Source organism: Musca vetustissima, unplaced genomic scaffold, assembly GCF_032173495.1.
Source record: "Musca vetustissima isolate MV318-11 ecotype Yass unplaced genomic scaffold, APGP_CSIRO_Mvet_v1 utg98651, whole genome shotgun sequence".
NCBI lineage: Eukaryota > Metazoa > Arthropoda > Insecta > Diptera > Muscidae > Musca > Musca vetustissima.
In genome coordinates, this window is record NW_026888864.1 from 28168 (window position 1) to 42295 (window position 14128).

Below are 14128 nucleotides of genomic sequence, written 5' to 3' on the forward strand. Positions count from 1 at the left end.
ACAGGCGTGGATTTCTTAAAAATATTTTTTCAAGGTTCAGGACAAGGTTCTATACAAGGCGTGGATTTCTTAAAAATATTTTTTCAAGGGTCTATACAAGGCGTGGATTTCTTAAAAATATTTTTTCAAGGGTCTATACAAGGCGTGGATTTCTTAAAAATATTTTTTCAAGGGTCTATACAAGGCGTGGCCTTCTTCTTTTTTCAAGGGTCTTCAACAGGCGTGGATTTCCTAAAAATATTTTTTCAAGGGTCGTCAACAGGCGTGGACTTCTTAAAAATATTTTTTCAAGGGTCTATACAAGGCGTGGATTTCTTAAAAATATTTTTTCAAGGGTCTATACAAGGCGTGAATTTCTTAAAAATATTTTTTCAAGGGTCCATACAAGCCGTGGATATCTTAAAAATATTATTTCAAGGGTCTATACAAGGCGTGGATTTCTTAAAAATATTTTTTCAAGGGTCTATACAAGGCGTGGATTTCTTAAAAATATTTTTTCAAGGGTCTTCAACAGGCATGGATTTCTTAAAAATATTTTTTCAAGGGTCTATACAAGGCGTGGTCTTCAACAGGGTCGATTTCTTAAAAATATTTTTTCAAGGGTCTATACAAGGCGTGGTCTTCAACAGGCGTGGATTTCTTAAAAAATATTTTTTCAAGGGTCTATACAAGGTCTATACTATACAAAAATATTTTTAGAAGGGTCTATACAAGGCTTGGATTTTTTTAAAGATATTTTTTCAAGGGTCTATACAAGGCTTGAATTTTTTTTAAGATATTTTTTCAAGGGTCTATACAAGGCTTGGATTTTTGGGGTTTTCAACAGGCGTAGATTTTTTAAAAATATTTTTTCAAGGTTCAGGACAAGGTTCTATACAAGGCGTGGATTTTCTAAAAATATTTTTTCAAGGTTCAGGACAAGGTTCTATACAAGGCGTGGATTTTCTAAAAATATTTTACAAGGTTCAGGACAAGGTTCTATACAAGGCGTGGATTTTCTAAAAATATTTTTTCAAGGTTCAGGACAAGGTTCTATACAAGGCGTGGATTTTCTAAAAATATTTTTTCAAGGTTCAGGACAAGGTTCTATACAAGGCGTGGATTTTCTAAAAATATTTTTTCAAGGTTTAGGACAAGGTTCTATAAAAGGCGTGGATTTTCTAAAAATATTTTTTCATGGGTCTTTTATGGGTGTGAATGCTTTAAAAATATTTTTTCAAGAGTCCTCAAATGGCGTGAATTTCTTAAAAATATTTTTTCAAGGGTCTCGAAATAAAAAAGTGAAACCAATAATCCATTCTGGTCATTCAATGTTGGATGGGTCTTCGCCATCTATCCTCCCAAAACATTTGTATCCGCATGTAATTATCAACCGGTCATTTGTGTGATGTATGTAGGAAAATAAACCAACAACAACAACAAGAAATGTAACACAGCAGCCACTAGACAAACAAGCCAACCCGCCAGCCAGTAAGCCAACCCAGACAACCCACCAACCATCTAGTCAGTCAGTTAGTAATTCATTCATCCATCTAACCATTCGACAGCAATTCAACCAGCAGCTGTGTCATACTGAACAATAAGCTGCCTAAGCAACACCAGCAGACAGACAGACAGAAAACTACTCCAACAAATCACCAACAACAACAACAATTGAATTTATGCATGTGTCTATCAGTAGTCGGCTGGGGCCTCTGTACATTTTGCTGAACGCCTGTCTGCCAGTAATACATGTTGTAACAGTGTTGGATATACATGTGGAACCTACAAGACGGCTCCACTGAACAGCAATCCAGCAACAACCCCGCTCCAAGACACCCACCAAGTCAGCAGCACAGAGTCAGGCATCTAGTCATCCCATGTATCTAGGCAACTGGTTGTAACTCCTTTGTAAGGCAGCCAACCTATGCTGTGATTTAAAAAATATATATTTTTTTTCACTTCGTGCTGGATTTGAAATCGAATTTATATACTGACTGTGCGATATCATAGAGGGTTATTATATTTTTATTTGATTTTTATTTCCATCACATTTGGAATCGGATACAACCCCCCATTTATAGCATGTTGTCGAACTGAATGTCTGTTGTGTGTGTGTGGTGTCATACAAAACAAAACCAGATGGATGGATGGAAGAGAACAGTGGTTGGAAGAAAATAAATGAAAAAACAAAAAAAAATGATTTTCCAAGAGTCTTCCGCAGGTGTGAATTTTTTAAAGAATATTTTTTCAAGCATCCATACAAGGCGTGGATTTTTTAAAGAATATTTTTTCAAGGGTCTTCACAAGTTGGGGATTTTTAAAAGAATATTTTTTCAAGGGTCTCCACAAGGTGGAGATTTTTTAAAGAATATTTTTTCAAGGGTCTCCACAAGGTGGGGATTTTTTAAGGAATATTTTTTCAAAAGGCTCCACAGGGTGGGGATTTTTTTAAAAAATATTTTTTCAAGGGTCTCCACAAGGTGGGGATATTTTAAGAAATATTTTTTTTTCAAAGGTCTCCACAAGGTGGGGATTTTTTAAAGAATATTTTTTCAAGGGTCTCCACAAGGAGGGGATTTTTGAAAGAACAATTTTTCAAGGACCTCTCTCAAACCACAGTCCTCTAAATTACCCCTAAGACTTCCCTCAAAAAAAAAATAACAACATTTGTAAGTCATTGCTTCGTAGTGAGATTTGTTGTAATGCTTGTTTGAAAATCACATACAACAAGCCAAACAGCCGGCCTGGCCAGACCAGGCCAGGCTAGACAGCCAATCAAACCAGCCAACTGCTGAATTCAACAAGCTGGAGCGCCAACTGTCTGATGTTGTAGTGGCTTGAGAAGAAAACTACAATAACAACAACAACAACATTAAAAAAATTCATAAAAATGAATTGACAACAACTCTGTTGCTGGCTTTATTATTGTTATCGTTTTTGTTGTTGTTGCTGCTGCTGATGTCTTGTCTGGTATGGTCGGTCTGGTCTGTCGACGTACATTTTCATTTCATAGTTATTGTTTTGATCGTCTCCATGGTGTCGCACTAAGCGTTGAGCAGTCAATGCGTAAACAACAAAAAATTTAATTTTTTTAAGTTGTGCGAAAAATTAAAAACAGAAACAAATATACAAGCGATCGTAAACGGGAGTAGATTAAATTCGAGTTTGAATTTTTTTTTTCGCACGGAAAATAAAATTAAAAAAAAAATAATTCGTGACGTGACGGGACTTCAGTGAAGTGAGAAATAGGTTTTTAGAAAAATTAATGTAATAATTAAAAAAAAAAAAATTAAAACAAATATTTAAAAACAAAATATTCAAAAAAATTGTAATCAAATCCGACTTTTTTCAAAACAAAAAAAAAATAAATTAATAATAATTAATAAAAACACCAACACAAAATAATATAAAAATAAAAAAATAAATAAATTTATTAAACCATTATTTTTTGAATTATTAATTAATTGAAACCATCACGCCGCCGTCATCCCTTTTTGATTGTAACAAATTACATCTGGCCACGTTAAATGAATTGTTTGTGTTTGTGCGAATTTTTTAATTATTAATTGATTTAACACCATAAATTGTTATAATAAATGGTTTGTGTTGTGAACTGTTACAGATAACATTAATTGAAAAAAAAATAGAAATTAAAAAAATGTTTGAATTCCTAAAATGTTTTAATAATTTACAAAATAAATTGCTTTGAGTTATGGTCAATGATTTTCAGATACATATTTTAAAAATTAATTAAATTTTTTTTTTTCAAAAGGAAAATTATTGGAAAAGTACAGAGTTTATGATTAATGGTACTAAAACAAATACACGCGTCTTGAAGACCCATGAAAAAATATTTGTTAAAAAATACACACCTTTGGAGACCCTTAAAAAATATTTTTTAAAAAATACACGCTTTTGGAGACCCCTTAAAAATATTTTTAAAAAATCCACGACTTAAAAATTATTTCGGTCGAAGCACCAAAAATTCATCAGTCCGCTTTAGGACTCTTTTTGCTGTAGGCATCCTTCGCTAATGACTCTTTTTCTAATTGGAAAAATTTCCTCAGTTTGCTCAAGATTCTCAGGACTTTTTTTCCTATAGGAAAAAATTCCTCTGTACCACTGAGGACTATTTTTCCTATAGGAAAAAATTCCTCTGTACCACTGAAGACTCTTTTTCCTATAGGAAAAAATTCCTCTGTACCAATGAAGACTCTTTCTCCTGTAGGAAAAAAATCCTCAGTACCACTGAGGACTCTTTTTCCTATAGGAAAAATTCCTCGAAAAAAAATCCTCGTTAAGACTGAGGACTCTTTTTCCTATAGGAAAAAAATTCCTCAGTAACACAGAGGACTCTTTTTCCTATAGGAAAAAAATTCCTCAGTAACACCGAGGACTCTTTTTCCTATAGGAGAAAATTCCTCAGTAACACTGAGGACTCTTTTTCCTATAGAAAAAATTCCTCAGTACCACTGAGAACCCTTTTTCCTATAGTAAAAAATTCCTCAGTACCACTGAGGACCCTTTTTCCTATAGGAAAAAATTCCTCTGGCCACTAAGGTCTATTTTACCTATAGGAAAAAAAACCTCCGAACACTGCGGACTATTTTTCCTATTGGAAAAAATTCCTCAGTTCACTGAGGATGCTTTTTCCTATCGGAAAAAATTCCTCAGTACCACTGAGGACTCTTTTTCTTATAGGAAAAAATTCCTCTGTACCACTGAGGATAGGAAAAAATTCCTCAGTACCACTGAGGACTCTTTTTCCTATATGAAAAAATTCCTCAGTACAACTGAGGACTCTTTTTCCTATAGGAAAAAATTCCTCAGTACCACTGAGGACTCTTTTTCCTATAGGAAAAAATTCCTCAGTACCACTGAGGACTCTTTTTTTCCTATATGAAAAAATTCCTCAGTACCACTGAGGACTCTTTTTCCTATAGGAAAAAATTCCTCAGTAACTTTGAGGACTCTTTTTCCTATAGGAAAAAATCCTCAGTAAGATTGAGGACTCTTTTTCCTATTGTACCACTGAGGACTCTTTTTCCTATAGGAAAAAATTCCTCAGTACCAATGAGGACTCTTTTTCCAATAGGAAAAAATCTCAATACGGTGAGGACTCTTTTTCCAATAGGAAAAAAATTCCTCAGTAACACTGAGGACTCTTTTTCCCATAGGAAAAAATTACTCAGTAACACTGAGGACTCTTTTTCCTATAGGAAAAAATTCCGCAGTAACACTGAGGACTATTTTTCCTATAGGAAAAAATTCCGCAGTAACACTGAGGACTCTTTTTCCTATGGGAAAAAATTCCTCAGTACCACTGAGGACTCTTTTTCCTATGGGAAAAAATTCCTCAGTACCACTGAGGACTCTTTTTCCTATGGGAAAAAAAATCCTCAGTACCACTGAGGACTCTTTTTCCAATAGGAAAAAAATTCCTCAGTACCACTGAGGACTCTTTTTCCTATAGGAAAAAAATTCCTCAGTACCACTGAGGACTCCTTTTCCTACAGGAAAAAATTCCTCAGTACCACTGAGGACTCTTTTTTCCTATAGGAAAAAATTCCTCAGTATCCTACAGACTCCTTTTATTATTCTTCAGTTTTCTGAGTACTCTTTTTCCTATAGGAAAATATTCCTCGGTACCACTGAGGACTCTTTTTCGTATTGGAAAAAAATCCTCAGTCTATTGAGGACGCTTTTTCTTATAGGAAAAATCCTCAGTTAACTGAGGACGTTTTTTCCTATATGTTCTTCTTCCTCAATAGGAAAAAATCTGGATTGGCTTTCTTAAGCCCTCTTCTCTCCTACCTCTTATTTGATTAATCGAAGTTGTACTGTATCGCATTAAATTACTTCTATTTGCCTTCTCAATTAAAGGAACAATGGAAATAAAATTTTTGCTGCCTTTGTTTTCAATTCTGTTCCAGCACAGCTGTTCATTTATTTGATTTCGTGGGGGTCAATATCAACTGACTCAACACTTTTTACATTGTTCTCCACGAGTCTTCATCATTCGATCATAATTCGTGTGTGTGTGTGCCTCTCACTCACACCCATTAAAGTGAGCACTCATTTAGACCTTTTTCTTAATGGATTGTGTGGAGGCTAAGTCCAAGACACTGTGACGGAATATTTGATTAAAAATTTCAGCCATTAAATTTTTTGGAGGTACCCAGCCAAAACATTATGTTCATGATGATGATGTGTGTGTTCACGTCAATTTGTCATGGGTTCGTGGTGTATTGTTGGGAAGACACTACATGATCTTTCGGATGATTCATCTAATTTGTATTGATTTGTTGGTGTGCGATCAATCGATTGATGGTCATTTTGTTGGCCATAGAAACGGGAAGACACACAGAGATTGGTCGACAGACAGGCTGATGAGGCTGCTGCCATGCACTTAGATGGTGGAATGGTGAGGAATTGTGATGTGTGTGGGGGAGGAGGAGAGGAAAAAACACATCTCAGCTATTTCAAGTATCTGTCATTATGTTGAAAATGTGTGAATTATATCATTTCGATATGAGCCACATTAGTATTCAGATAATTGCCACACATAAATTTTCCATTTGTGCATCGACGTGCCTAACCCCTCACCTTTCTCATCTTCTCTCTTTCTATTCCTTGTATTTTTTCTTTATCGGTATTTTTGTTCTCCATTTCAAAGATAGAATGATGTGTGCTTTCTCCGCACACCCTTTGATTAGCAGGAAGTTTCTTTGGAATTATTACGAAATATTTTTTTTTTTTTTTTTTTTTTTTTGAAACTATTTCATAGGAATTTCGAAAAATTAGGTGTGATTTCTCAAGAATTTAGAGGGGAATTAAATATTTCAAAATTCTTTAAAAGAGGGAAGGGTTCCTCAGTTGTACTAATGATATTTTGTATTATAAGAAAAAGTGTCAACCGCTATTTTTTCCTATAGGAGGATTTTTTTCCTCAGGATGACTGAACATTTTTTTCTTATAGGAAAAAGAGCCCTCAGCGTACTGAGGACTTTTTTCCTATAGAAAAAAGTGTCCTCAGTGGTAATGAGAATTTTTTTCCTATAAAAAAAGAGTCCTCAAGGGTACTGAGAATTTTTTTCCTATAGGAAAGAGTCCTCAAGGGTACTGAGGAATTTTTTCCTATAGGAAAAAGAGTCCTCAGCGAACTGAGGAATTTTTTCCTATAGGAAAAAGAGTCCCCAAAGTACAGAGGAATTTTTTCCTATAGCAAAAACAGTCCTCAGTGGTAATGAGGAATTTTTTCCTATAGGAAAAAGAGTCCCCGGAAGGCTGGAATTTTTTTCCAATAGGAAAAAGAGTCCTCGGCGTACTGAGGATTTTTTCCTATAGGAAAAATAGTCCTCAATGAATTAAGGATTTTTTTCCTATAGGAAAAAGAGTCCTCAGTGGTATTGAGGAATTTTTTTCCCATAGGAAAAAGAGTCCTCAGCGTACTGAGGAATTTTTTTCCTATAGGAAAAAGTGTTTCCGGCTACCTAAGGATTTTTACCAATAAGAAAAATAGTCTTCCGCGTAGTGAGGAATGTTTTCCAATAGGAAAAAACAGTCCCCAGCGGGCTGAAGAATTTTTTCTTATAGGAAAAAAGAGTCCCAAGAGGGCTGATAAATTTTTCTTAAAGGAAAAAGAGTCCCCAGCGTGCTAAGGAATTTTTTCCAATAGAAAAAAAGAGCCCTCGGTGGTACTGAGAAATTTTTTTCTTATAGGAAAATGAGTCCTCAGTGGTACTGATGATTTTTTTCTTATAGGAAAAAGAATCCTCAGCGTACTGAGGATTTTTTCCCAAAAAAAAAAAGGAGTCCCCTATTGACGGAAGACTGCTATCCAATATTTCTGACTTATCTTTTGCCTTGCCTTCATCAAAAATTGTATTGATTTTGAATGACTATTTTATTGTTGTGGTTTTCGAATTGATTCGACTTTTATTTTACAATTTATTGGGTCATCTTTGTTTCGAGCTATTGTTGTGGTTTTTTATTATCTTGTCTTATTTTGCCATTCAAAACTTTGCCAGAGGCCAAAAAAAAATTTGGCCGATTGTCTCTTAGTATTTTTTGCATAATCATCCATACATATCAATGATCGAAAAATCAATAATACATTTTGAAAGAAGTAGAAGAGGGAATAAAATATTGAGATCCACAATAATGAATATTATGAAGGCCTTTGATGAAATCTCCTTTGTTTGGATGGAGATTTTTATTGAATGATTCATAAAATTAAAAAAATCTTGTCCAATCCTTGACGTTGAAACCATTTCTCAAAGCAATTTAATTTTGAAATAAAAAATTGAAAATTAATTTAAAAAAAATTCCAAAATTGTTTTCAAGCTGTAAACATGAATGACCTATTGCAATTTTGAAGAGTTAAGAAAGTGAAAAGTGAACCCTAGACTACCAACAAAAATTTATAAAAAATTATTTAACTGTGTAATTAAAAAGAGATTAATAAAACTATGGCTGCCACCCTGCAACATTGTGCCACGGCCACCACAACCCCTTCACCGCTAAAATCTGTGGCCACAACCTCACCTAATCCTCAACTGAAACGTTTGGTCTATTCGAAATATCGTGAACTACTTGGCTCCTATAATGATCAGGCAAATGCCTATATTGATACGCTACCCTCATATATGGTGCAAAAAGATAAGGGTTTCAATTTGGAACCCAATAAAACAACATCGACAATCACCACAAATGGTACTACCACAACCATACATTTGGCTGCTGCTGCATCACCATCATCATCCATCTCCTCCTCGACATCGTCATCCGGGGGAGATCATGAAATGTAAGTGCGCAAAATTATTGTTGAACGTAGAAAAAAAATCCCAAAATCATTTTGACCATAAAAATTTAATGGGGTTAGTATTTGTTTTTCCCCCGTACGAATATAATTATAATGAAAGCAATTTTTATTTGTTTTTGTAGAGAAATATTTCTTAAGAAAATACCATTATTTTTTAACAATAACAACAATGGCAGCAAGAAAAATATGTGATATTATTTAATGATCTCAAACAAATGTTAAAGCAAAAAAACAAGATAACAACTGGGAGATAAATATTATTTTTTGAAGATAGATTTTTTGTAGCTACAAAAAATATATACGCAATAAAAATATACAGAGTCAAGGTCATGGGCGTAGAAAAAAATCCCTAAAAGTTAAACAATTTTTTCCTCAGCGTACTGAGGAATTGTTTCCTATAGGAAAAAGAGTCCTCAGTGGTACTGAGGAATTTTTTCCTATAGGAAAAAGAGTCCTCTGTGGTACTGAGGAATTTTTTCCTATAGGAAAAAGAGTCCTCTGTGGTACTGAGGAATTTTTTCCTATAGGAAAAAGTGTCCTCAGTGGTACTGAGGAATTTTTTCCTATAGGAAAAAGAGTCCTCAGTGGTACTGAGGAATTTTTTCCTATAGGAAAAAGAGTCCTCAGTGGTACTGAGGAATTTTTTCCTATAGGAAAAAGAGTCCTCAGTGGTACTGAGGAATTTTTTCCTATAGGAAAAAGAGTCCTCAGTGGTACTGAGGAATTTTTTCCTATAGGAAAAAGAGTCCTCAGTGGTACTGAGGAATTTTTTCCTATAGGAAAAAGAGTCCTCAGTGGTACTGAGGAATTTTTTCCTATAGGAAAAAGAGTCCTCAGTGGTACTGAGGAATTTTTTCCTATAGGAAAAAGAGTCCTCAGTGGTACTGAGGAATTTTTTCCTATAGGAAAAAGAGTCCTCAGTGGTACTGAGGAATTTTTTCCTATAGGAAAAAGAGTCCTCAGTGGTACTGAGGAATTTTTTCCTATAGGAAAAAGAGTCCTCAGTGGTACTGAGGAATTTTTTCCTATAGGAAAAAGAGTCCTCAGTGGTACTGAGGAATTTTTTCCTATAGGAAAAAGAGTCCTCAGTGGTACTGAGGAATTTTTTCCTATAGGAAAAAGAGTCCTCAGTGGTACTGAGGAATTTTTTCCTATAGGAAAAAGAGTCCTCAGTGGTACTGAGGAATTTTTTCCTATAGGAAAATGAGTCCTCAGTGGTACTGAGGAAGTTTTTCCTATAGGAAAATGAGTCCTCAGTGGTACTGAGGAATTTTTTCCTATAGGAAAATGAGTCCTCAGTGGTACTGAGGAATTTTTTCCTATAGGAAAATGAGTCCTCAGTGGTACTGAGGAATTTTTTCCTATAGGAAAATGAGTCCTCAGTGGTACTGAGGAATTTTTTCCTATAGGAAAAAGAGTCCTCAGTGGTTTTTTCCTATAGGAAAAAGAGTCCTCAGTGGTACTGAGGAATTTTTTCCTATAGGAAAAAGAGTCCTCAGTGTACTGAGGAATTTTTTCCTATAGGAAAAATAGTCTTCAGCGTACTGAGGAATTTTTTCCTATAGGAAAAATAGTCCTCAGCGTACTGAGGATTTTTTTCCTATAGGAAAAATAGTCCTCAGCGTACTGAGGAATTTTTTTTAATAAATTTCTCCATTATAACTAATTTTCAGTGAAATTCCCTATTATTGGAGCTTTCATTATTTAATTTACATATAAAGTGATAAATAGTTTTATTTAACTGTTTATAATAAAAAATTATATAAAAAACAAAACATGTATTGTCTCCCCATTTTTTATATAAACTAAAATTTTATATTTTCTGAATACTGGATTTCAATATTGATTTATGTAAAATGTAGATTAGTAGTCGTTGTTTTTTCTATTCATCAAACGTTTCACAATGGAAACCAACAAAATACAAACGACTTAAATCGAATGAAATGTCAACAAAGGCGGCAACAAATACAAAAAAATTTTATAGCTCCCTCTAAGCGAAAAATAAAATAATTTATTATTGTTTGCAAGCTATGCAATTAATTGTTAAATGGATTAGGTGCTACCAGTTTGGCACCTAAGTATTTTTTTTTAATTTATTGGGAAATCATAAATTGTGGCAGAAACTGATATTGGAAATTCAATTCAAGTATTTCGAGTCCATTAAATTGAAAAGAAAATTTTTAGCTGAATACTTTTTTAGAATAAAAATTGAGAGCGATTGGACCTTAGCTGACCTAGCTAGGACAGTATCCTCTTGTGCACGAAAAAAAATGTGTAGACGAGGTGGTGGTGTGATGTCGATGGTAAAGTTGTTCGCACCAGATTAAGTCCAAGAAAAGAACCACAAAAAGAAGTAAGAAGTAGAACTACTTTACACCGCCAACATCATATGGAGGTGTTATTTATATATGGTGGACATTGTCGTCTGGTGGCGGACAACACCTCAACCTCAGCCACCATCATCAGTCACACCGTAGGAATGCAGCAGAAAAAAAATCATTCCTTTCAGGAAGGAGAACATATTGCTCATAAGCAAGCTGCTGCCGTTGCAGAATGAATGACAGACAATCGAAACTAATGGCAGAGTGAATGAATGCAAGCATATGTGTCTCAGTGAATGAATTACCGACTGAGTGACTGATTGACTGACTGTTACAAATGTTCCATTACTAATAATGGACAGAAATGGAAAGTCAAAAGAGGGGCCGATATTGGGTGGAGAGAACACAATTCCGAAATTGGCCATAAATAATGGCATTATTAGAACCTTAATATTTTTTGAAGTGCTGGGAAAAAATTAATTAATTTTGGGGTTTAAAAAATTAAAAAAAGAAAAAAAACAAAATTAAAAAGAAAATACAAATTGAGGATGACAACCTTCGAAGTTCTCCTATCTTGAAGAAGTCATCAAAAATTATTAATTTTGGGGTTAACAAAATTATTAAAATTAAAAAAAAATAATAAAAATTCTGAATTCAGAAAACAACTATTCAAGTTTCAAACATTTATCTCCCAACTTCATGCCTCCATTGTATCCTTATCTAAACTACAAACAGATATGAAGAAGAGGCACAAAATATTCCGATCTCAACCACTACTACTGCGCTATAATTTCGAGACACATTCCATATGAATTTTATCTATTTTTTCCACAGCTGTTTATTTATTTTTTCGTTTTGTTTATAAATAATTTTAAAAGAATGCATTTTCACCTGTTCACCTGTCATGATGATATAAAGCAAACCAGAAACTGAAAAATATATAACAACAGATAAAAAAGGGGGTCCTTTTGTTGCGAAAAACAAATTTTATGGTATTTTGAATAATCCAAGAATTTTTCTATAGATTTTTTTTTCTATAGAAAAAAGAGTCCTCAGTGGTACTGAGGAATTTTTTTCTATGTAGAAACCAGTGAGCGTAGCAATATAGTCGGACGGGACCGACCATATGATAACCTACACAACTTCTACGAAAATCTAACTTTCTGTGGTTCTATATTCTGAGCATGGACAATGTTTCGCGATATTTGCTCCCTCTTGACCGACTATAGGTCAACAGATATTACTAATATTGAATACATCCCTTTTAATTACTTGTCAAGCTTCCCTTCTGTTGTTTGGCTTTCAATTGTGGACTATAGATCGACTTGAAAACACACAAAAAATAAGTTTTCGGTCCACTTAATCCCAAAATTATTATCTGATCATCATCGAAAATTATAGGCGTTGTCGTTGACCATAACGGGAATCTCATGGAAAATTACAAAGCGATCAGCGCTACATTTCCGCCCTATAGTGTGGTAATGGGTTACTAAATAATATCTGAATACATAGGCACCTGTAAATATTTAAGCGTAACTCCCACATCCGAGTACATACGACAATATAATTGGTATCAATTTAAAGGTCAACCACACCTATTCGATACACTATCAACTTCTCGGTTCTATATCCTTCAGGAGTAAATATATACGCCATACAATACAAATTTTGTAATTTATCACACAAAAGTCAGGGTCCATTCAAACCGATAAATATTGACCGATTTTTATCAAAACAGGCATACTTATTCTTTGACCCAATCCCCTTCCCCATGCGGTGTTTGGGCCATAATTGCGGCCTCTGGAGCGATCAGAAAAACCGACAAAAATAAAGTTTGTGGTCCATTTCATGCCCTAAATATTACCCGATCTTTTCCAAAAACAATAGGGATCTTCGCTGGCCAGAACCCATTCGACATGCAAAATTTCGTGAAGATTGGTCGATAACTGTGGCCTGTATCGTGTTTCCAAATTATAATGGACAGACGGATGTCATATCTCGACTAGCTGAGTCGGTATACTTAAGGGTGGGTCTAGGACCAATATTTCGCGGCGTTACAAACTCTTGGGACTGCACAAAGCTATAATACCCCGACAACATAGTTGTGTAGGGTATAACAAGAATCCTCAGTATAGAAAAAAGAGTCCTCAGTGGTACTAAGAAATTTTTTTCTATATAGAAAAAGAGAAAAAAAGTCCTCAGTGGTACTGAGGAAATTTTTCTATAGAAAAAAGAGTCCTCAGAGAAATGAGGAATTTTTTCTACAGAAAAAAGAGTCTACAGAAAACTGAGGAATTTTTTCTATAGAAAAAAAGAGTTCTCAGTGGTACTGAGGAATTTTTTTCTATAGAAATGAGTCCTCAGTGGTACTGATGAATTTTTTCCTATAGAAAAAAGAGTCCTCAGTGGTACTGAGGACTCTTTTTTCTATAGAAATGAGTCCTCAGTGGTGCTGATGATTTTTTTCCTATAGAAAAAAGAGTCCTCAGTGGTACTGACGATTTTTTTCCTATAGAAAAAAGAGACCTCAGTGGTACTGAGGAATTTTTTCTTTATAGAATAAAGAGTCCTCAGTGGTACTGAGGAAGTTTTTCTATAGAAAAAAGAGTCCTCAGTGGTACTGAGCAATTTTTTCTATAGAAAAAAAGAGTCCTCAGTGGTACTGAGCAATTTTTTCTATAGAAAAAAGAGTTGAGGACTATATATCCTAGAGACAAAGAAAAATATATTTTTAAAAATTTATGATTTTAAAAATAGAACTTATTTTTTATTATTTTCCATGTTTGTTGACAAAAATAATTTATTGTGGTTGAACTTTGTTTGATTTTTTTTTTCAAGGCCTATTTTTTTATTCCAAAAAGAATATATAAATCATCTCGTATTATTATTTATGTGTTGTTGTCTGCTGTGTGTGTGGTCTGTCTAAGAATATTCCATTTTGATGACCACAAAATGTTGATTTCTTACACAGTATTTAGTTCATAAGTGTTTAATCTTAATT

At 34.2% G+C, this 14128-nt stretch overlaps 1 protein-coding gene across 1 annotated transcript in view; it reads left to right on the top strand.

Moving 5' to 3' along the window:
- Window positions 1-8451: 8451 nt before the first annotated feature.
- LOC133336650 (mucin-2) overlaps window positions 8452-14128 on the top strand; it is a 37452-nt gene continuing 31775 nt past the window's right edge. Inside the window, exon 1 of the mRNA XM_061544929.1 lies at window positions 8452-8788. Within this exon, the coding sequence (XP_061400913.1) occupies window positions 8454-8788 (335 nt within the window). The 5' untranslated portion in view covers window positions 8452-8453. The remainder of the gene's footprint in view (window positions 8789-14128) is intronic.